The 20,807-nt window shown below is 43.0% G+C and overlaps 1 protein-coding gene and 1 long non-coding RNA gene across 3 annotated transcripts in view; one reads left to right on the top strand and one right to left on the bottom strand.

Annotated features, from left to right (window-relative positions):
* LAMB4 (laminin subunit beta 4) overlaps nt 1–20,807 on the top strand; it is a 107,643-nt gene that overhangs the window by 69,601 nt on the left and 17,235 nt on the right. For both annotated transcript variants that reach the window (XM_058725388.1, XM_058725390.1), the window contains 6 exons: nt 2,740–2,836; nt 7,221–7,596; nt 11,381–11,541; nt 14,530–14,735; nt 15,354–15,515; nt 19,788–19,932. In XM_058725388.1, coding sequence (XP_058581371.1) covers nt 2,740–2,836; nt 7,221–7,596; nt 11,381–11,541; nt 14,530–14,735; nt 15,354–15,515; nt 19,788–19,932 — 1,147 coding nt within the window. The remainder of the gene's footprint in view (nt 1–2,739; nt 2,837–7,220; nt 7,597–11,380; nt 11,542–14,529; nt 14,736–15,353; nt 15,516–19,787; nt 19,933–20,807) is intronic.
* Nucleotides 11,474–20,807, bottom strand: part of LOC131509551 (uncharacterized) — a 45,438-nt gene continuing 36,104 nt past the window's right edge. The window contains exons 3-4 of the long non-coding RNA XR_009260569.1: nt 13,746–16,877; nt 11,474–12,191 (exon numbers count right to left, since the gene is read on the bottom strand). This is a non-coding gene — a long non-coding RNA (uncharacterized LOC131509551). The remainder of the gene's footprint in view (nt 12,192–13,745; nt 16,878–20,807) is intronic.

The raw sequence follows: 20,807 nt of genomic DNA, 5'->3' as shown, positions 1-20,807 counted from the left end.
GCTCCAGGCTCTGAGCCGTCACCACAAGCACAGAGCCTGACGCGGGGCTCGAACTCACAGACAGCGAGATCATGACCTGAGCCAAAGTCGGCTGCTTAACTGACTGAGCCACCCAGGCGCCCCAAGAATCAGCCATTTCTTAAGGGAGTGCTGGTTCCTTTTATTGGAGAGTGGTATCTGACTACTAGATGACCACACCTGTCTCATATCCCCCTCCACTCCTCACACCTGCAGCCAGCAATCATGAAACAAAATGGTAGCTCTCCCCATGACTTCTTGGCTTCCTAATTCAAGAGGAACTCCCAATGTTCATGACATCACTGTCTGGCATGCTTCTTAGACCTTTTAGGAAGTATATTTGCAACAGCACTCGACAAAGACCACAGTTCAGTCATGGAGGCTAAGGGAAGCTCAAGGTGAAAGTCAGATGGCATTGGTTTAACCAAAAAGTCCTCTTATGACAAGGGTATTTGGGATTGTCTGGTCCATTGGGGATTCCTTGGGGAAGGTTGCTCTTTAAATTTTTTTTTAATGTTTATTTATTTTTGAGAGAGAGAGAGACAGCGTGTGAGCAGGGGAGGGGCAGAGAGAGAGGGAGACATAGAATCTGAAGCAGGCTCCAGGCTCCCAGCGGTCAGCGCAGAGCTCGACGTGGGGCTCAAACCCACATACTGCAAGGTCATGACCTGAGCCGAAGTTGGACGAAGTTGGATATATAACCAACTGAGCCACCCAGGCGCCCCGGAAGGTTGCTCTTTAAAATCAGGGAACACTTTTAATGGAGTATAGAAGAGACAGGTAGATATTTCGATTTCCAGCTGTTTAAACAACCACTGATAAATGTCTCTATGTCAACCAGTAAAGCATCCCTAGTGCCTTATTACAGAGAGATCCAAATGCGCCATCCAATACTTTCATCAACAGTTTAGATGGAGTTGGAGAAACATGCTTCTCAAATATTATCAAATTTGCAGATATTGCAAAGTGGGATGCCAATGTGATAAAGCCAGAACAAGAGGCAAGATATCCCGACGGGCTGTCCCGTTGGCTGCAAAGAAGAAGATGAAATGTTACCAGGATAAAAGTGAAGTTTTGCAATTGGGTTTTTAAAATCCATTGCATAAATACAGGGTGGGAGTAATAGCTTGGCACCAGCTTGCATGAAAAACATCTGAGGATTTTCGCTCTGTGCTTCAGCTGAGCCAGCAGTGTGGCCAGGCTGCCAAAGAGACAATGTCCATTCAGGCTGGAGTAGTGGGAATGCCAGGCCCAAGTTCAGGGCAGTCATTATCCCACTGTCCCCTGTGCGGGTCAGGCAGCTGTAGGAACATTGCTGTTCTCCCTGAGAACCACGTTTTAAACGTCATATTGACATACAGACTGGTGTGTGTCCAAAGGAAGACGGCCCGGAGAGTGGATAGAACCATTGCTATTCTGTGATGAAGGCTTGAAGGAATTATGGGTAGTCAGCCTGAAGAGAAGAAGCAAATGCAAATTGAGAGCAGCCATCTCTAGCTGGGAGAAGGGCCGTAAGGAGAGGAAGTGGGAGACCGCTTGTTTTGCGCGATTCCATAAGACAGGACACTGAGTGATGGGAGCAAGTTACGAAGGAACAGATTCTGCGTCAGAAATCATCGTGTGAGAAATGTGCGAGAAATCTCACTGTGTGAGAAATCATTGTGCGACAGTTAAGAACAACCAGAAGAATGACAGGCCTCCGGGACAGTAGGCTCCCCATAACTCCTTACATTTGAGCAGAAGCTCATGGGAACCCCAAAGATGGGTAGAAGCTTGGTAGATCCAGCCATTTTATAAATTGAGCGACTTACAGAGTTGTTTAAGCAGATTTATTTGCTCAAGAATAACCTAGGACCGTGACAATAATGATTTGCTTCTGTATTTTTCTACGGTTAATTTTCTAACCTCCTCCATTTTCAGAAAAGCTGGTCAAGGATCCAGTTGGGAGGATGCACAAAAAAAATCAGACCTCTCCCCAAAACACAGTTCATAGCTATCATTAAATGACTGGGGTGCCTGTGTGGCTCAGTTGGTTGAGGGTCCGACTTCGGCTCAGGTCACAATCTCACGGTTTGTGGGTTCGAGCCCCGCATCAGGCTCTGTGCTGACCACTCAGAACCTGGAGCCTGCTTCAGATTCTGTGCCTCCCTCTCTCTCTGCCCCTCCCCCACTCGTGCTCTCTCTTTCTCTCTCTCAAAAATAAATAAACATTAAAATATTTTTTTTAATGATTAAGCCTCAATTGCAAAAAAATGTTGTTTTGTTGAGCAAAACACGAACCCAGTTGGGAGAAACCCCATCGCACATGCCGTAATGGAATCACGATTTGCCAGATTAATTGATGAATGTCAGTCCAGGTCCGTGGCCTCTCTGTGTTAGGAGTGAACTCCCATAACACTGTAAAGGAAAAGAATGCGGACCGTTTCCCATTATGTGTTTTGTTTTCATTTACATCTGTGTATATTTCCCAGTTTGGGGCCACCTGTCCTTGAACAGCTGGAAGCAGGCGGTATATTCAGGGGCCCTGAGCCAAAACACATTAGCTCCTGATCCTTGGTGTTGTCGAGGGTGGTTGCTGGCCGTGGGAACCATCATCTTTCCTCTGCCTGTGCACAGCTGTATGTTCTAAATCACTGGAGGGAAAACTGTTTTGTATTAAAATGCATTATTTTTTTTAGATCGCAAAGCTTGTCAATTCCTCACCCATGACTGTTCTCACAGCTTACAGGCCAGTGTCCGTGTAAATTAGGCTATGATGGGAAACACTGCAGTGAGTGCAAGGAAAATTATTATGGTGATCCACTGGGACGATGCCTTCGTAAGTATGGGTAATTCTAAAAACATGAGGACTGTCAACCTGGTCCTTCCATGGGTATGCTATGAACCAGCTGAATTTTAAATGTCTTTATTTGATAGAAAATTCACAAACTTTAATCTTAGTTTTGAAAGTAATATTTTTTGTAGCCTTATAAAAATATTTTTTTTCTCCTGTACTAAAACTTTGTGCTAAGGGCACCTGGGTGGCTCAGTAGGTCGAGCATCCGACTCTTGATTTCGGCTCAGGTCATGATCCCAGGGTCGTGGGATCAAGCCCCGCATCGGCTCCACACTGAGTGTGGAGCCTGCTTGAGATTCTTTTTCCCTCTGCCCCTCCCCTGCTTGTGGTCTCTTTCTCTCTCTAAAATTAAAAAAAAAAAAAAAGTAAAAAAGTAAATGAAACTTTAGGCTAGATTAAATGTTAGTCTATATTAAAAGTTGAAGCCTGTATTGCAATTTTTCAGTCACTAAAACAGAACAGACCTCAGAGGTCATGACTTGTAGCCAGTTTTCTGCTATTCGGAAGCATGTTGACAAAAACAGTTTCTCGATGGAAGGACAGGAAGCCAGCAGCCTGTGCGCTTCATAGGAAGCCAGCAGAGGGGGTGTTTCCTCGCCTTGGATCTCATACCTCTGGGCCTTTCACATACTCACTGATGATTTATTTTAAGATACGCATCGCATGCCTCTAAGTCATGACCAGTAAGGCAAGGCCCCCCCCCCCAGCCCCCCGATCTCCCGGAGTTTGTGTTCTAGTGCCCTTTGTCCCTTGTCTTAGCACTGATTGTGGGATTTAGAGCAGCACCATCCCGAGGAACTTTCTGCAGAGATGGAAATGGTCCGGTGGGCACTACCCAGCACAGGAGCCACCAGCCTGTGTGCTGGTGGGTGCTTGCAATGTGGCTGGTGCAAATGAGGGACAGAACTGCGTGTGTCATTCATTTAAATTCCAGTAGCCACCTGTGGTAAGTGGCTACCATATTGGACAGAACAGATTAAAAACAATTTTTTAATGTTTATTTATTTTTGAGAGAGAACAGAGCACGAACGGGGAAGGGGGCAGAAAGAGACGGAGACACAGAATCCGAAACTGGCTCCAGGCTCCGAGCTGTCAGCACAGGCCCCGATGCAGGACTTGAACCCGTGAGACGTGAGATCATGACCTGAGCCAAAGTCGGATGTTTAACCAACTGAGCCACCCCAGGCGCCCCTGGATGGCACAGATTTAGAATATGTGTTGATTCTAGGAGGAGGGATTTTTGAATCTCTAAAGTCTGCTGTTGAAAGAAGTCAATCCAAATAAATATCGGATGTGGTGGGCTTATCACGTGCACCTCTACATAGCCACACGTGGTAACTCTTTCCTCCTTTCTATTCCTTTATAAACATGCTTTTTTTTCTTTAGATTTATTTATTTATTTTGAGAGAGAGAGAGCAGGGGAGAGGCAGAGAGAGCGGGAGAGAAAATCCCAAGCAGGCTCCATGCTGTCAGCCCAGAGCTTGATATGGGGCTTGATCTCACGAACATGAGATCATGCATGACCTGAGCCAAAATCAAGAGTCGGATGCTTAACCGACTGAGACACCTAGGTGCCCCTATAAATGTGCTTTTGTGACCAAAATAAATTGCCTTTATCTCCTTGCCCCATTCAAATACATATGCTCAGCGGTTTCCCGGTCCCACTTAGTTTTCTAAGTGTAATTGCTACATTAAAAACCAGGGAGGAATTTTGGTTCCTGGAAAATCCGTCTAAGCCTCTTCCTCTGTGCCCCTCTAATATTTCAATAATCTTATTTTCTGAAAAGATTTCATCTTTTATAGAGAAAACTTTGCAAATGATCAGCTCAGGCCACAGACCCCCCTGACGCTCCTGGGGAAGGGTAGTTTATAAGAGGAACTTGGGCCTCCAGCTGGTGAAGTTGACCTAGTGTTGCCCCCGAGGGGGTTCCTGCTGAGGCCAAAGTGAACGTGCTGGACAGATGGTATCTAGTTAAGGAGCCTAGCATGTTAATCAGCTTTTATTTGTCATTGACATTTTTACTCAGGCTGTAAAATGCATTTTGTAAGTTTTTAAAATTATTTTTATTTTTTAAGTGTATTTATCTATTTTTTTGAGAGACGGAGAGAGTGAGCAAGGGAGAGGCAGAGAGAGAGAGAATTCCAAGCAAGCTCCGTGCTGCCAGCACAGAGCCCCATGTGGGGTTCAAACTCACGAACCGTGAGATCATGAGCCGAAAACCGAGAGGCCGATGCTTGACCTACTGAGCCACCCAGGTGCCCCAAAAATGCATTTTAAAATCACTTGTTCCTTGCAGTTAGGCTAATGATTCCCTGACCTTTTGGAAATTGCTGTAACTTCCATAGCTCTGTCCCTCCTCCATCTTCCGCCTTTATCAGAAACCTACTCAAATGAAGTACATGCGGCATTAGTTTTGTTTTTTGTGGGTTTTTTTTTAACTAAGACAAAATTAATTTTTCCTTTTCTTTTTTTTTTCAACGTTTTTTTTTTTTTTGTTTTGTTTGTTTTTTTTGTTTTTTTTTATTTATTTTTGGGACAGAGAGAGACATAGCATGAACGGGGGAGGGGCAGAGAGAGAGGGAGACACAGAATCGGAAACAGGCTCCAGGCTCTGAGCCATCAGCCCAGAGCCTGACGCGGGGCTCGAACTCACGGACTGCGAGATCGTGACCTGGCTGAAGTCGGACGCTTAACCGACTGCGCCACCCAGGCGCCCCAATTTTTCCTTTTCTAAAAGGACTTTATTTTTTTGGGGAGCACTTTTAGGTTCATGCCAAAATTGAGAGGAAGGTACAGAGATTTCCCGTATGTCCCCACCACCCCTCCATGCATAGCCTTCCCCATTATCAACATCCCCAAGACAGTGACACATTTGTCACAACTGACGAAACTACAAACCATAACCACCAAAGTCCATAGTTCACTTTACGGTTCACTCTTGGTATTTCCCATCCCGTGCCTTTGGACAAATGTATAAGGACGTGTATCCACCAGTATGGTATCACATGGAATATTTTCACTGCCCTAAAAACCTCTGCCCTCCACCCGTTCTGCTCTCTCCACCCCTCTTCCCACAGCCCATGCCAACCACTAGTCTTTTTACGATCTCCATAGTTTTGCCTTTTCCAGAATGTCTGGTAGTCAGCATCCTACTGTATGTAGCCTTTTCAGATTGATCTATTCCACTAGGTAATATGATGCATTTAAGGTCCCTCCATGTCTTTTCATGGCTGGATAAGCTCGTGTCTTTTTAGCCCTGAAAAATATCCCTTACACCATGGTTCATTTATCTACTCACCTACTGCAGGACATCTTGGTTGCTTCCAAGTTTTGGCAATTATAAACAAAGCTTCTGTAAACACCTGTCTGCAGGTTTTTGTGCAGACGTAAGTTTTCAACTCCTTTGGGTGAATCCGAACGAGCAATATCCCCCCCTTTTTTGAGAATGGACTAATTCACCTTATAGAATGGAAAACAGCATGGGTCCACACACCCAGGCTGGGTTTTACTAAGACAGAGGGTGTTCAGGAGAATTCTGAGAGAGTCTCTGACATGCCTGAGCCACCCGTGGGGGAGTATGTGTCAACCACCAGTAGATCCATGTTACCCGAATTGGTAAAGAAGCCCGAGCATGAACACTTGCACAGTAAAGACGGTCCCTAAGATTTTCCAGATAGAAACCACGAACTAGGGGCGCCTGGGTGGCTCAGTCAGTTAAGCATCCAACGTCAGCCCAGGTCATGGTCTCACGGCTCGTTCGAACCCTGCATCGGGCTCTGTGCTGATGGCTCGGAGCCTGGACCCTGCTTTGGATTCTGTGTCTCCCTCTCTCTCTGCCCCTCCATAGCTCATGCTCACACTGTCTCTCTCTTTGTCAAAAGTAAATAAACTTTAAAGAAAAGAAACCATGAACTGGTTTGTTAGTGGAATGGAAAGAGGGATGCTGTATTTAATGACCATTGCCTGGATCTCTATAATTATACCAATTTTAAATGTTCACCTCAGAAATGGGCATGGGTGTGGAGTGGGGAGGGGTGTGCCTGGGTGGTTCAATCAGTTAAGTGTCTGACTCGATTTCAGCTCAGGTCATGATCTCAAGGTTCATGGGATCGAGCCCCAGGTCGGGCTGTGTGCAGATAGCACAGAGCCTGCTTGGGATTCTCTCTCTCTGTCTCTCTCTCTCTCTCTCTCTGCCCCTCTCCCCACTTGTACATGCGTGCGTGCTCTCTCTAAATAAATAAATAAATAAAAGAAATGGGAACTGGGGACATTCTCGGGAGAGAGGAGTGTACTTTATTCTTGAGCTAGTCCTAAACAAAAGGTCAAGGGACTGACATTCTCTGCTCCTTCTCTCTTGTGTTTTAGCATGTGACTGCAACACAGAAGGTACCCAGAAGCCCGTCTGTGACCAGAACACAGGCATGTGCCGCTGTCGGGAGGGTGTGAGCGGCCCTCGCTGCGATCGTTGCGCCAGAGGTCACGGCCAGGAATTCCCTGCCTGTCTTCCGTGTCACCAGTGCTTTGATCAGTGGGACCGTGCTGCTTCTTCCCTCTCCAAAGCAGTGCAAGGGTTAATTGGGCTGGCTGCTAACAGGGAAGATAAAACAGAGACCCTGCTTGTCTGTGAGGCGGACTTCAAAGGCCTCAGAGAGAACATGTCTGAAATAGAAAGGATTTTAAAACATCCTGTTTTCTCATCTGGGGAATTCTTAAAAGCCAAGGATTATCAAGACTCTGTTCGGTAAGATTTGTGCATAAGCAATAGATAGCCAAGTTCCCGATTTACCTGAACTCCTTTTGAACTTTAACAGCTTTCAGCTGAGAAACATACCTATGTGGACGCTAGGGAAATAATTCAGTTAATAACCAGGCTGGCGATCATGGCTGTCTGTCTCTTTCTTACCTAGTTAGGATTACACGTGATCTTTCCAGATGCCATTGATTATAACAAAAAGGCAATCGTTAAGAGCTTGCTTTGGGAAAGCCCAAACCCAGCAGAGCTGAAAGATGCAAAATTGGCAATAGGGTAGTTTATAATACAAATATATTTTTTTCAGTCATGCACATGGGAAGATTTGCTAAATCTTCCCAAATTCTTCAGTTGTCGAGAAACGCCTACATTAATGCAAAGTCCTGTAATAAGTATGACAATTTCCTCCAAATGCATAGTCATTTTTATTAGATGTCGTTGATTCCTTTTTTTCATTCGTCAAACATTTCCGGAAATTATGGGCCAGGGGTCAGCAAACCGCAGGCAAAATCCAACATATCCCCTAGTTGTGTAAATGAAGTTTCACTGGAATGCACCCGAGTCCATTTGTCGCCATATCCTCTGTGGCTGCTTTCCCAGGACCATGGCAGAGTAGAGTAGTTGTGACAGAGACTAATGGCCCCCAAGGCTTAAAATGTTTACTATCTGGACCTTTGCAGAAAAAAGTTTGCCAAGTGCTCTGGGCATAACCGGAATGCATTGGATATAGTTTCTGCCCTTTCCTGAGCATATAGTCTACTAAGAAACCAAAAAGATTGTGCTTATATAGCAAACTATCCCCCGCCCCCCACAGAAGGTCCTGGATTGAGGAAGAGTTGAAGCTGAAGAGTTTTGTGTTATATAAAACACAGGTGGAAGTAAAAGGCCATTCATTATCACCAGGCACAAATCCCAGAAGTAGATGGTAATTGCTTAAAAGTTAACACAGGGAAGAGGGCAGGCGCCTGGGTGGCTCCGTCTGTTAAGTATCCAGCTCAGGTCACGATCTCACCGATCTCACCATTTGTGGGATTGAGCTCCACTCCACGTCCGGCTCTGTGCTGACAGTGTGGAACTTGCTCGGGGTTTGCAGGAGTTCTGCTCTCCCTCTCTCTCTATACCTCCCCCATTCACACATGTGCATGTGCACTCTCTCAAAACAAAGTGGTAGAAGGAAGAAGATACAGTCCCCCCAGACAGTTCAGAGGAAGGGCCATGCAGCTAAGGGGCCCAGGGAAGTCACGTGGCCAGGTCAAGCTGGCAGGTGAGAACCGGCACATCCAGAGTCTTGTAAGGACCGTTGTCCCACGGGATTAGGGCCCTGGGTCCCCAGATCTCCCCACTTTTCAAGAGATGTCAGACATCCAGATTTTTATGGACATATACCCACTTTAAAATATAGCCAGCTCACCCAACAGTGCTTTTAAAACGCACCGTATAGGGGCGCCTGGTTGGCTCAGTTGGTTAAGCGTCCGACTTCGGCTCAGGTCATGATCTCACAGTTTGTGAGTTCAAGCCCCGCGTCGGGCTCTGTGCTGACAGCTCAGAGCCTGGAGCCTGTTTCAGATTCTGTGTCTCCCTCTCTATCTCTGCCCCTCCCCTGCTCACGCTCTGTCTCAAAAATAAATAAACATTAAATAATAATCATAATAAAAAGTACCGTATAGGCTAAATAAATGTGTCTTGAGAATGCACTTTGCCCACGGACCACCGGTTTGTGGTTATAGCAAATGGCAAACGAAGTGGAACCGAGGAAGCAGAATGAGCCAATCCACAGTGCACATACTGAACAGAGACTACAAGAACCCCCCTCCCCCGCCCCACCCCAGGAAAGCAGAAGAGAGCAAGAGAAGCAGGAGTGCCAGGGCCAGGCCTGGAGTGATGAGGAAATCAGTGAGCACTGAGCCGCTTCTGCCAGAAACCAGCATGCCTGCCCTCTCTTGCTCTGCCTGCTGAGCTCCTATTCCTCGTTAGCAACCACCAAAACACCACCTCCTCCTGGACGCCTTCCGTGATTTCTTCAGAAAAAGACATACGTTTCCTTCTCCATCCTTCCACCTCTTTGTACTTCATTGGCCATTGCCTCGCGGAGGGACCCCCAACAGCAGAGGCCACCCTCTCCCAGCTGATGTTCTCCAGGCTGGGTTTAGTTGTACAGCAGAGGTCGGCTGGGCAAATTGCAAAGGAAGGGGGAGGGGAGGACAGGGAACCCAGGGCGTCATGGGTATAGATTCCATGACTGAAATCACTTACTGCTGTGTGGCCGTGGACAAGTTATTTAGCTTCTCCAACCTTCTGTTTCTTCATCAACAAAAAGGGGATACAGTCTCTATTTCAAGGTTTCTTGTGAGAATTACTCAGACAAGCCACTTAGCTCGATGTCTGATGCATTATAAGTGCTTCAAGAGTACTAATTATAATAACAGTAACTACATTGTATTGCACTGTTGTTATTGTTGTTATTATTATTATTATTATTATTAGCCTGGTGAACTGTAGTCCTGACAGTTGGCCCCCGAAGGAAAAGTCTGTAAATTAGAAGGGAGAGTTAGAGCAGAAAATGCTCGGAAACGTTAGTTAATGCTTGGCACTTCCACGGAGATAAATTAGCGCCGTGGATTCATATTGTAATTTTCCTCAACTGTGCTTTTCAAGATTTGCACTGAATTTCCTGATCACGAGGGATGTATAGCAATTATTCACTTGAACCCACTGTGGGTGCTGAACCCAGTCAATTGAAGTGGAACCAAGATGTGTGCCATTGAGAAGAAGGTGAGGAGAATGAATGTACCGAGGATACTCACAATAAGGAAACCTCCTTGTCACTCATGGGAATTAAAAATTAAGACCTTTGGGTGGCTTAGTCAGTTAAGCATAGAGTCTTGATTTCAGCTCAGTCATGATCTCACAGTTCAGGAGTTTGAGCCCCACATCGGGCTCTGCATTGACAGCACAGAGCCTGCTTGGGATTCTCTCTCTCTCTCTCTCTCTCTCCCTCTTTCTCTCTGCACGCCCCCCTCAAAACAAATAAATGTAAAAAATAAAAGTTGAGACCTTGTACAGAAGTGGTACTAGAAGGAACCTGGCTGCAAGCAAGATTTATTCTAAAGAAAGAACTGGTTTTTACCGCAGGCGGGGTGAGGACTTCTGTGTTGAAAACTGAATATAGGGGCGCCTGGGTGGCGCAGTCGGTTAAGCGTCCGACTTCAGCCAGGTCACGATCTCGCGGTCCGTGAGTTCGAGCCCCGCGTCAGGCTCTGGGCTGATGGCTCAGAGCCTGGAGCCTGTTTCCGATTCTGTGTCTCCCTCTCTCTCTGCCCCTCCCCCGTTCATGCTCTGTCTCTCTCTGTCCCAAAAATAAATAAAAAACGTTGAAAAAAAAATTAAACTTGTTTAAAAAAAAAAAAAACTGAATGTAGATTGGATCTCATTGATTTAAATGAACTATGTCTGAATACCTGTTTTTGAAAACCCAAAGCAAAGGGAGGCAGAAAGAGTATAAACAGTTGAAATTGAAAGATTCAAAGCCTTTGTTCTACTAGACCTTGTATGCTGATCTTATTTTGAGTGAGTGATGAAACAGTCCAGGCAGCTGAATTGGCAACAAAGAGGTAAACCATAAACAGAGCTATAAGCTGTCAAACAACACATCAGGGAAGAGGGATGCATTCTAACAATGAGGCTACCTAATAACGAGGGCAATTTTTAGGTGTTTTTCACTGATCTATCAAAAGTAACACAAGCTTTGCTACGTTTACTCTCATTTTGCCTCTAGGGAACAAATCATGCAGCTAAGCCTGCAACTGAAAGCAGTACATGAGTTTCAAGATCTGAAAGAAACAATGGTAAGAATGAAGAAGGAGGCAGACCTCTTACTTGAAGATCTTCGGAAAGAAATTGATTTGCGCTCCCGGGCCCATACTGCAAACATCATGGGTAAGAGAGAAAATGCACATCAACGTTTATGGACAAAGGTTGATGAAATCCATAGTGCATTCCATTAGTGAATCACCCTGTGCTCATTGCCATAGTGTCTGAGCACTTTAGGACGTGAAAACACACCCATTAAAGGTATTATTTGCACATGAGTATTTTGACTTTGTAAACCTGGCAGAGCTTGGGTAGCATTTGCTGAAAATAATGAGTAGAGCTAACAATGTGTGATACTCCATTTCCAGCAACCCGAAAGGCAAAGGCGTATGAGGCCAAAAGGACTTCAGCAAACGTTTCTCGTAAGACCTTTGTAGAGATTTGGAGTCTTGTAATGTACTAAAAGTCCTTAATTCATCTTATGCTGTTAAAATGAACGGGAACCACGCCAGAGCCAAGACTGACTTGGAGTCAAAATGGAACACAAAAGCAAAACTTGGATTAGTTCATGTCCTGATCTCTGATGAGATCCCCGTTTTACATCTAGAAGCAGATAACTTGTCACTACCGGGAGAGGCAGCCCTGAACATCCGCTCCCCTAACCCACCTAATGGAGAGGCAAAGAGAAAATGTGCACGAAGCACGTCTCAAGGCAAAGTCGTCGGGAGCGTCTCCTTACCCTGTGTGCATGCTCCAGGTTTTCATCTGATCTCCACCTGAAAGAGAATCATGACCCTCATGGAAGGTCTAAATTTAGTGAAGTAACTAGGGATGGTGCTCAATAAACTCTCTGAAGAGTAAGGGATTTGGTCTGATTCCTATCTGGAAGAAGGTGCCCATTGAGAGGATTGAAAATGCATCAGTGGATTGCTGGGACACGTACACTCTGGCGAGGGCGGGGGTGGGGGGGGAGGGCGTGCATTGGGCGGGGGGTGGGGGGGTGGATATTTCCCAACTCAGGAAAGCTGTTGTAAAAGGCAGGCAACTCACGATCATCTCACCCTGTTGCAAAGCAAGCAGGCCAAGCCCCAGCACCTCAAGCCTGAGCCCTGTGGGAGTTCCCAGAGGCTGCCCCCAGAGTGGAGGGGGTGCCAGCTTTAGAACTAGACCCTGATGTTCCAAAACCAACTTGTCCCTCCACAGACATCAGTGATGCCCAGAAAGTCTTGGCTCTTCCCTCAGAGTCAAAGGAACAAACTGTGAGACTCAGAGAAAGGACATTTCAACTGTCGCCATCCAGATTGCCGCCTCAGAACTGATGGCACGAAAGATCTGGACCGGCATCTAGGAATCCACACGCAGACACAGAGAGAGAGTGTAGATTAGTCTGTGAGGACAGTGTCCATCTCAGGGGAAACTGAAGGCTGCTCAGCCCCTCCCAGTGTCCCCCAGAGTCAGGGCTCTGTGCCTTGTGGTCACCTGCCCAGGACCCGGCCAGCGGAGCGGCCTCTGTCCGGAACATGCCAGATAAAGGCCGTCTGGACCTTTTTTATACTGTGGACTCCTGGCAATTTTATGAAGCTTATGGACCCTTCCCAGAATGTTTTGAAATGTAGTAAAATCACCCTGAGCTCTATTTCAGTACAATTTCAAAAAGAAAATGCCTCCGCGGTCACCGGAGCCAAATAGGAGAATACTGCCCCCAGGTTAATCCTCTCAAGCTCACAATCCAGCAGCAATTCCTGAAGCTTCCTCGGGACACCTGACGGTGTGCAGGGCAGTAGAGATGGGTCAGGGAGAAGGGCGAGTTCTTGCCCCGAGTTACTCCGGTCTAGTGGGGAGGACAGGCATGGAAGCAGCCCCAAACAGCGACAAGACTGTATTACAGCATCTTCAAGCCACGCTGGGAACAGAGCAGGGGGAACAGAATTAATTCTCGCTGGGTTTACTGGGAAAGGCTCTGGGAAGTAGGCGACCTCTGACTTGGAGTTCACAAATGAAGATAAAGTTTGCCAGAGAAATAAAGGCAGAAAAGCATCTCAAGCAATAGGAAGGTGTGGTTGTCTCATGCCCAAATTATAGTTGTGTAGGGGGTCAAGATCAGGACCCTGCCCTTCAACATTCCTAAAATAAAGAGTTATAATTTCAAGTCCTGCTACACTGTCCTTTGCAGTAAAACGTACCATATCCCTTTCATGAATTTGTATTTTACGGTAAGTATGGAAAATACAGGGACGTGCTTAAGAACATAGTTTCTGGAATCAAACCACCTGGCTTCACATCCTGACGTTCTCTCTTACTATCAGCGAGACCTCAGACAAATAACTTACCTCATCAGAGCCTCATCTTCTCACTTGTAACATGGTGGGGGGGGGGGGGTTAACACCAGTGCGACCTCACAGTGTTCTGTGAAGAGGAAGAAAGAACACTGACAGGAAGTGCAGGCACGTAGAAAGGACTCCACCACGAGAGCTGTTGCCATCGGCCTCAACGTCAGGGGTCAAAGTGAAGTTTCGTTAGGAGACAGCCTCACCTGTTTGTTGACATATTGCTTGTGGCCGTTTCACTCTACAGTGGCAGAGGTGAAAAGTTGTGACAGACACGCGGTGGCCAGCAAGCCTAAAACATTTATTCCCTGGCCCTTTCCGGGACAAATTCGGCAACTCCTGTTCCATATGGTTAGGTAAACCGGGTTGGTTTCTCATGTCAGGGTTAGGTACTAATTAATACATAGCTAATGCATTTGTGGAACACTTAACGGAGTGTTCTCGTATCATTTCACTTAATCCTCACAAATTACCATCAAACAAACACAATCTAAGCAGTTGACTGATTTGCTCCAGGACAGACTCAGACGGTAAAGGGTAAAGCCAACACTCACACCCATGTCTGCAAGATCAACCTCAGTGCTGTGTACCTATTCTATGGATATCTGTTTCACTATCTCTTATCCTTCCCCATTGGGTGGAAATTCAAGGAAGAGGATGGCAAATTTTTGTATTGACCTTTGAGACCAAGCCCATGGTCAAACTGTGGAAGGACGGTCTTGATAACCAGCATATAATTGCATTTGTCTTTGCAAAATTTATCTGACCTCAATTTGCATTAATATAGATCCCTCAGAGACTATCAAGAAGCATTATCAGAGGTCATCATCTGCTGAAAAGAAAATTACTGAAACCACTTCTATCATAAAAAACTCTGAAAAAACCAGGAATGACTTACATAGCATGTTTGATATGCTAAGCTCAAAAGAAAACTTGTCATTGGAAAAATTAAAGCAGATTACAGTCCCGGATATCCAAATACTGATTGAAAAGGTAAATATTCATGATGGTGTCGTAAAAGTGTTTGTAGTTTCTATTTGGTATACAGATCTCTTCAGTTGTATGTCCCCGTCTTACATTTTATTTTCTTATTTATGTTTTATAAGTGTGTAAATATAAATAACATATATACGCTCTGTTCTATAAGATAGAAACAATATAAATACATTTATTTATATTTTACTTTTTATATCCTAGGTCAAAGTTTGAGAAAATTCAGAGTAAGACTGTGGCTTGATTTTAGTGTTTTATCTTTACTTATATTATTTGCTATTTCCACAATGGTACAGATTATGATCATTTCCTCCTCCCACTCTACTATAAGTAAAAGGTAATTTTTATTTTAAAAAAAATGAAATTAGTGAGAAATGCTAGATATTTGACTGTTTCCCCCCAAAACTCTCAGCGTAAAAATGGCATTGATTGACACAATGCTGATAACAAAAGATTCAGATATTTAGGTACCTAGAAACATTTACTGGGTTGTATCCATGAACCACTGCTGAAGAAATACATATGCACAGAGCAGTGCTTTGCCTCAGTGACCCAGGTGGCATTAGAAGAAACTCTGCCAATATGTTGCTTTTCAACATAAATCATTTCTCCTGTGAGGTGTGTGGGGTAACAGGGGACATGCCGTGCATGCTTCCGTCCTGTGGGGACCCCAGCTGCCGTGGCTCCTGGACCCTCTCCGGCCATGCCCTCCAGCAAGCTCAGGAAGCAGAGTCTGTGATTCATAATTTGAGCGACCAGGTTCAAGGTTGGAAGAATCAGGTAAATATGTCTTCTCTTGTTCCACTTGTAAAGCTGTAGCAGTCAAAAGAGAAAAGCAAACTGTTTGAAATTTTTAAAACTGCCATTTAAGGGAAAGGACAGCTTCTAAATATTAGGTGTTCATATGCTTGGAAAGATAGGATTAAAAAGACAGATGAGTGTGGATGTAAATGTACATTTAGAAGTACATGTGAATATTGATGTATTTTCTATTATATATGTATTATCTGTACATGTGTAAATATATTTTTTATGTATGTGTGTATATTGTGTGTGTGTGACAAAGAAGTATATGCTTGTAGGACATAGACCTGTGTGGAGTTTTCTCTTTTATAGCAAATACTACGTAGAAATGTGAAGACTTCTAGCTTTAAAGTTTTGAAAACTATAGATCCCTCAAGGTAAAGAAAAAATTTTATAAATTCAAGGGTATATTTGAAATTCTACTAAATATGCAAATTTTAATGTTCGAGGTTCATTTGAAACCCTTTTTTAAATGTTTATTTGAGAGAGCACACAAGCAGGGGAGGGGCAGAGAGAGAAGAGAGAGAGTGAGTCCCAAGCTGGCTCCTTACTGTCAGCACAGAGCCCGACGTGGGACTCAGTCTCACAGTCCTCAAGATCATGGCCTGAGCCGAGATCAAGTGTCTGACACTTAACCAACCGAGACACCCAGGCAGCCCTGGAATTTAATTTTAGAAAATATTTTACTTTATTTAAAAACTTTTTTTTTAATGTTTACTTATTCTTGAGAGAGAGTGTGTGTGTGTGAGTGGGGGAGGGGCAGAGAGAGAGGGAGACACAGAATCCAAAGCAGGCTCCAGGCTCTGAGCTGTCGGCACAGAGCCAAACGCGGGGCTCGAACTCATGGACTGTGAGATTATGACTTGAGCCAAAGTCAGATGCTTAACCGACTGAGCCACCCAGGTGTCCCCAAAAATATTTTAATAGGAATACACCCTTGGGCCTTGTACTCCTTCCCATGTTGAGAGATATGATGCAATCGTTTTAATATTTAAGTACCTGATAATTGAGTCTCTAATAATTTTAAATGTTTTCATTTATTTTTCCAGTCGTGTTGGTAAATGAGAGTAATATTTAATTGCTTAGTTTTCTTTAGGTTTCTTTTTGTGAATGCATTATGTTCATCTTGAAATGATGAATGCAATTTTAGGTATTCTGTGAGTACATTGGATTGATCTTGTAAACAAGATGACGATGTGTGGCCTCATTTGGTCCGTTTTTGACGATATACATAGTCTTTGATGAAGAGAAAAATCAAAGAGCTGAATTTTTTTTTATAATATAAGTTAAATATTATACCAGTTAGCATTCCTGTTTGTAAGCAACAGACACCAGCTTCTGAAAAACAAAAAAAAGGAAGTGAACACAATTACTTCTGGGTCTCAGAATCGACAGAAGGACAGAGGAGCAAGCTTGAGAATGGACTGAGAGCCAAGGCTAAGCTGTGTGTGTGTGTGTGTGTGTGTGTGTGTGTGTGAGATGAGTGTGCATACACACACATACACGTGCGCTTGCACGTACGCGCGCACGCACACACACACACACACACACACACAGAACAACAGTCTCCTTCTTGAGCCTCACCTGCATGAACCTGAGCCCCAGCTGACCCTAAGCCCTTGCTCCACATGCTCCAGAATCCCAAGTTCTGGAACAAGCCTCCGATGAGCCAAGCCGGAGGATATCCCTGCACATCCTAAATGTTGAAAATTTGTATTTACATAGTCTAATTCTGCATTGCTATATAGTTTTCACTTATTGCTGTTCCTCATTCTTTAACAAATGTTCACTGAGTACCTATTATGTGCGAGACATTTATCTAGGTGTTGGGAACACAGCAGTGAACTAACAAATACAAATCCTGGTGCTGCATCCTGGTGGTTAAAATAATCTTCAATTGTTTAATGTAATTATTACACCTTACTTAAATTATTACACCTTAATTAAACTATTACACCTTACTGCCCCTTCTCAAAAACACAGAAATCTTACCCCGTTTATATAAGCCCTGTGTTCAGCTTTTACTTTTAAAAGATAGCCCCTGAGGGCACCTGGGTGGCTCAGTCAGTTAAGTGTCCATCTTTGGCTCAGGTCGTGATCTCACAGTTCATGGGTTCAAGCCCCGCATCAGGCTCTGTGCTGACAGCTTGGAGCCTGGATCTTGCTTTGGATTCTGTGTCTCCCTCTCTCTCTGCCACCCTCCCATTCGTGCCTGTCTCTCTCAAAAATAAATAAACATTAAAAAAAAATAATTAAAAAAAAAGATAGCCCTTGAAGTGTGTTTTAGCAGAATCTGGCTTAATCAGCACATCCATGGAGAACTGAAAAGGATTGGGGCAGGGGTTTTGTGTTGATAAAATGGTGTGCTATTTTCCTCTTGATTAGAAGGGGGAAGAGTGCCAGAAAAGATTGTAAGAGAATTCTCAGGAGTGAATTGTGACAGGAGATGGATTGCAGAGAGATGTTTTAAGAGTGAAGTAATTTAGCAGTCTCTTTCTTTCTGAAAACAGCATCGACTAATCCACACAGATTCCATCTCTATACTTTGGTGTTTTCCCATCCAGAGCATTTATTTCTGGAATTCTCATTTTACTCCTATGCATTCTTTCTTACTGTTAACCATTTTATTTATTTACTTTTATTGAGATATAATTGACACATAACATTGTATTAGTTTTAGGTGTATGACATATGGTTTGATAGATGTATATATTGCAAAACGATTAACACAGTAACTCTGATTGACATCCAACACCTCATATAGTTACATATTTTTCTCCTGATGGGAACTTTTAAGATCCCTCTTAGCAACAGCTGACCATTTCAAGGTTTTCAAAGTTCTAGAGAATTAAGGAATAGCTCTCCACAAAGTGAAGATACATATCTTTTTTAATCATGGAAATATTTCTTTTCTCTTTCATCATTTGCCAATGACTGCAATTAAATCCTTTTCCACAAAAATCCAACAGCTCACATTAAGCTGGCTCCTTTTGTGGGGAAATAAAGGGAGATTTTTTTTTCCTAATTGTGTTTGATCCTAATTAGCCCTACTTCTGTCACAATTAATTTATTCAGTACAGCTCAGCTTACTGGTGATATTGTCCTATTGCCTTCTGTTGTTTTTTTGTTTTTGTTTTTTTCCCCTTTCTCTAATTTGTTGGAATCTCAAGAAAAGCCCAGGACCTTTCTCAAATCACATAATTAAGAATTTGCACTTCTGGGGGGCAAGCCTTTTAGACCTATCATTTCTCCACCAAGTGTACAAAGTGTTTGGGATTTTTCTTTGTAGCCTGCTCTGAGTTCAAACTCATTTATTAAAAGGAGGAATGCTTTCTTTTTAGCTTTTAAAGAAAGTACGTTATTTGAACTTGAGGAGTGTTGAGAAGAGTAACTATTTGAACTTACCTAAAAGAAAATGCTCAGTTTATTAAGCATAATGGCCACTGAAAGGAGTCCTAAGTGATTTGCTGATGATATAGAATGCAAAAGTCTCATGAAAACAGCATTTGAGTTTTACATTTGTGTCAGACAAAGTCATTAGTACTAGGTCAATATTGTTTTCAAATAATAATGTTGCTCACTAGTAATGTTTTCAGAGAAAAATCACATTATTTTTTTTTTAAGATTTTATTTTGTAAGTAACCCCTACATCCAACCTGAGGCTTGAACTCACAACCCTAGGATCAAGGGTTCTGGGCTCTACCAACTGAGCCAGCCAGGCGCCACCAGATAAATTCATGTTATTAAGAAAACATGATAATGAAAACAAATAATACCACCTTTTATTTTATTTTTATTTTTTTTTCAATATATGAAATTTATTGTCAAATTGGTTTCCATAAAAGGAATCCTTTAAAATAAATCTTTTGTTTCATTATCTAGACTTCTATTTTGTTTTTAGGGGCGCCTGGGTGGCTCAGTCGGTTGGGCGGCCAACTTCGGCTCAGGTCATGATCTTGCGGTCTGTGAGTTCGAGCCCCGCGTCGGGCTCTGTGCTGACAGCTCAGAGCCTAGAGCCTGCTTCATATTCTGTGTCTCCCTCTCTCTGACCCTCCCCTGTTCATGCTCTGTCTCTCCCTGTCTCAAAAATAAATAAACGTTAAAAAAATAAAATAAAATCTTTTGTTTCATTATCTAGACTTCTATTTTGTTTTTAGTGAATTTCATTTGGGTCAGCTAAGTAATTAAACGTTACACAATGTGCAGAACTGTTGTATTTTTTCCCTTGTTGCTCTTTCCTTATTCCAGCTCAAAAATGTAAGCAAACTGGCAGAAGTCTCCAAAACCAATGCCTTACAGCTGAGTGAGAAACTGAGGAATATGAAAAACCAAAGTCAATCTGAAGAAGAAAAAATGAGTCTTTTAATCAAACAACTGAAAAAGTTTTTGTCAGGTAATAATATATATATATATATATATATATATATATATATATATGTATATGGGGACTAGTTTTTGGTTTCTTTTCCTTTTCCTTTTTTTTTTTTTAATTTAATGTATACTCAAACAGCACAACCAATTCCAAATTACATTTAGTGGGAATGAAATGCATAAGTCAGAAACATGATGTACTCCTTGATTTAAAATTTCTTAGTGAAAATAATCCCAAAATAGTACCTCTGCACCAAAAACATATGGCTCTCTGTATAAGAGCAATTTAGTAATACAAAATTTTTAAAAATCTAGTATTTAGTTAAAATTTCAAGCAACAAACTCGGTGTTTAAAGTTATATGTTTTATTAAAGAAAAAAGTCTACTGTAATGATTCTGTCAGATTCCCTAATGCTAGGAAAATCTGACATGATTTTCTCTGCTGGCAGACTGTATTAGATCTGTTATGGACTATTTTCCAAGTTTCATAATGGTTCTCTGTGATTGACCAAAAGGAACTATTTGTGACTCATTATTTTTATAATTATGATTTTTATCCCTCATTGTACCTTATTTGGGGAGAAGTGTATTTTATTTTATTTTTTAGGAGATTATTTTAAACTATAGAGAATTATTAGTTGAAGGTAAAAAATCTCATGGTACAACTGAAAATTGACCTAAAACCTCGCACTCTGCAAGTAATGCAGTTCGGATACAACTCTACACAGAATTAATCTTAAGAGGCTTTCTATCACCATCTTCCAGATTCAATAATTTAATGCACCTCACGTGAATTAACTGACAACTGGGATGTCTGTTACAATCTTTGCAACCACTTTGTTCATCTGTTTAATATTTGTAAGAGACCCCTGTGACCAATTATTTTTTTCATCTCAG

The sequence above is a fragment of the Neofelis nebulosa genome, chromosome 4 (assembly GCF_028018385.1).
Source record: "Neofelis nebulosa isolate mNeoNeb1 chromosome 4, mNeoNeb1.pri, whole genome shotgun sequence".
In the NCBI taxonomy this organism is placed as follows: Eukaryota; Metazoa; Chordata; class Mammalia; order Carnivora; family Felidae; genus Neofelis; species Neofelis nebulosa.
The sequence above is the reverse complement of the archived record's forward strand: the minus strand, read 5'-3'. Positions and strand labels throughout refer to the sequence as shown.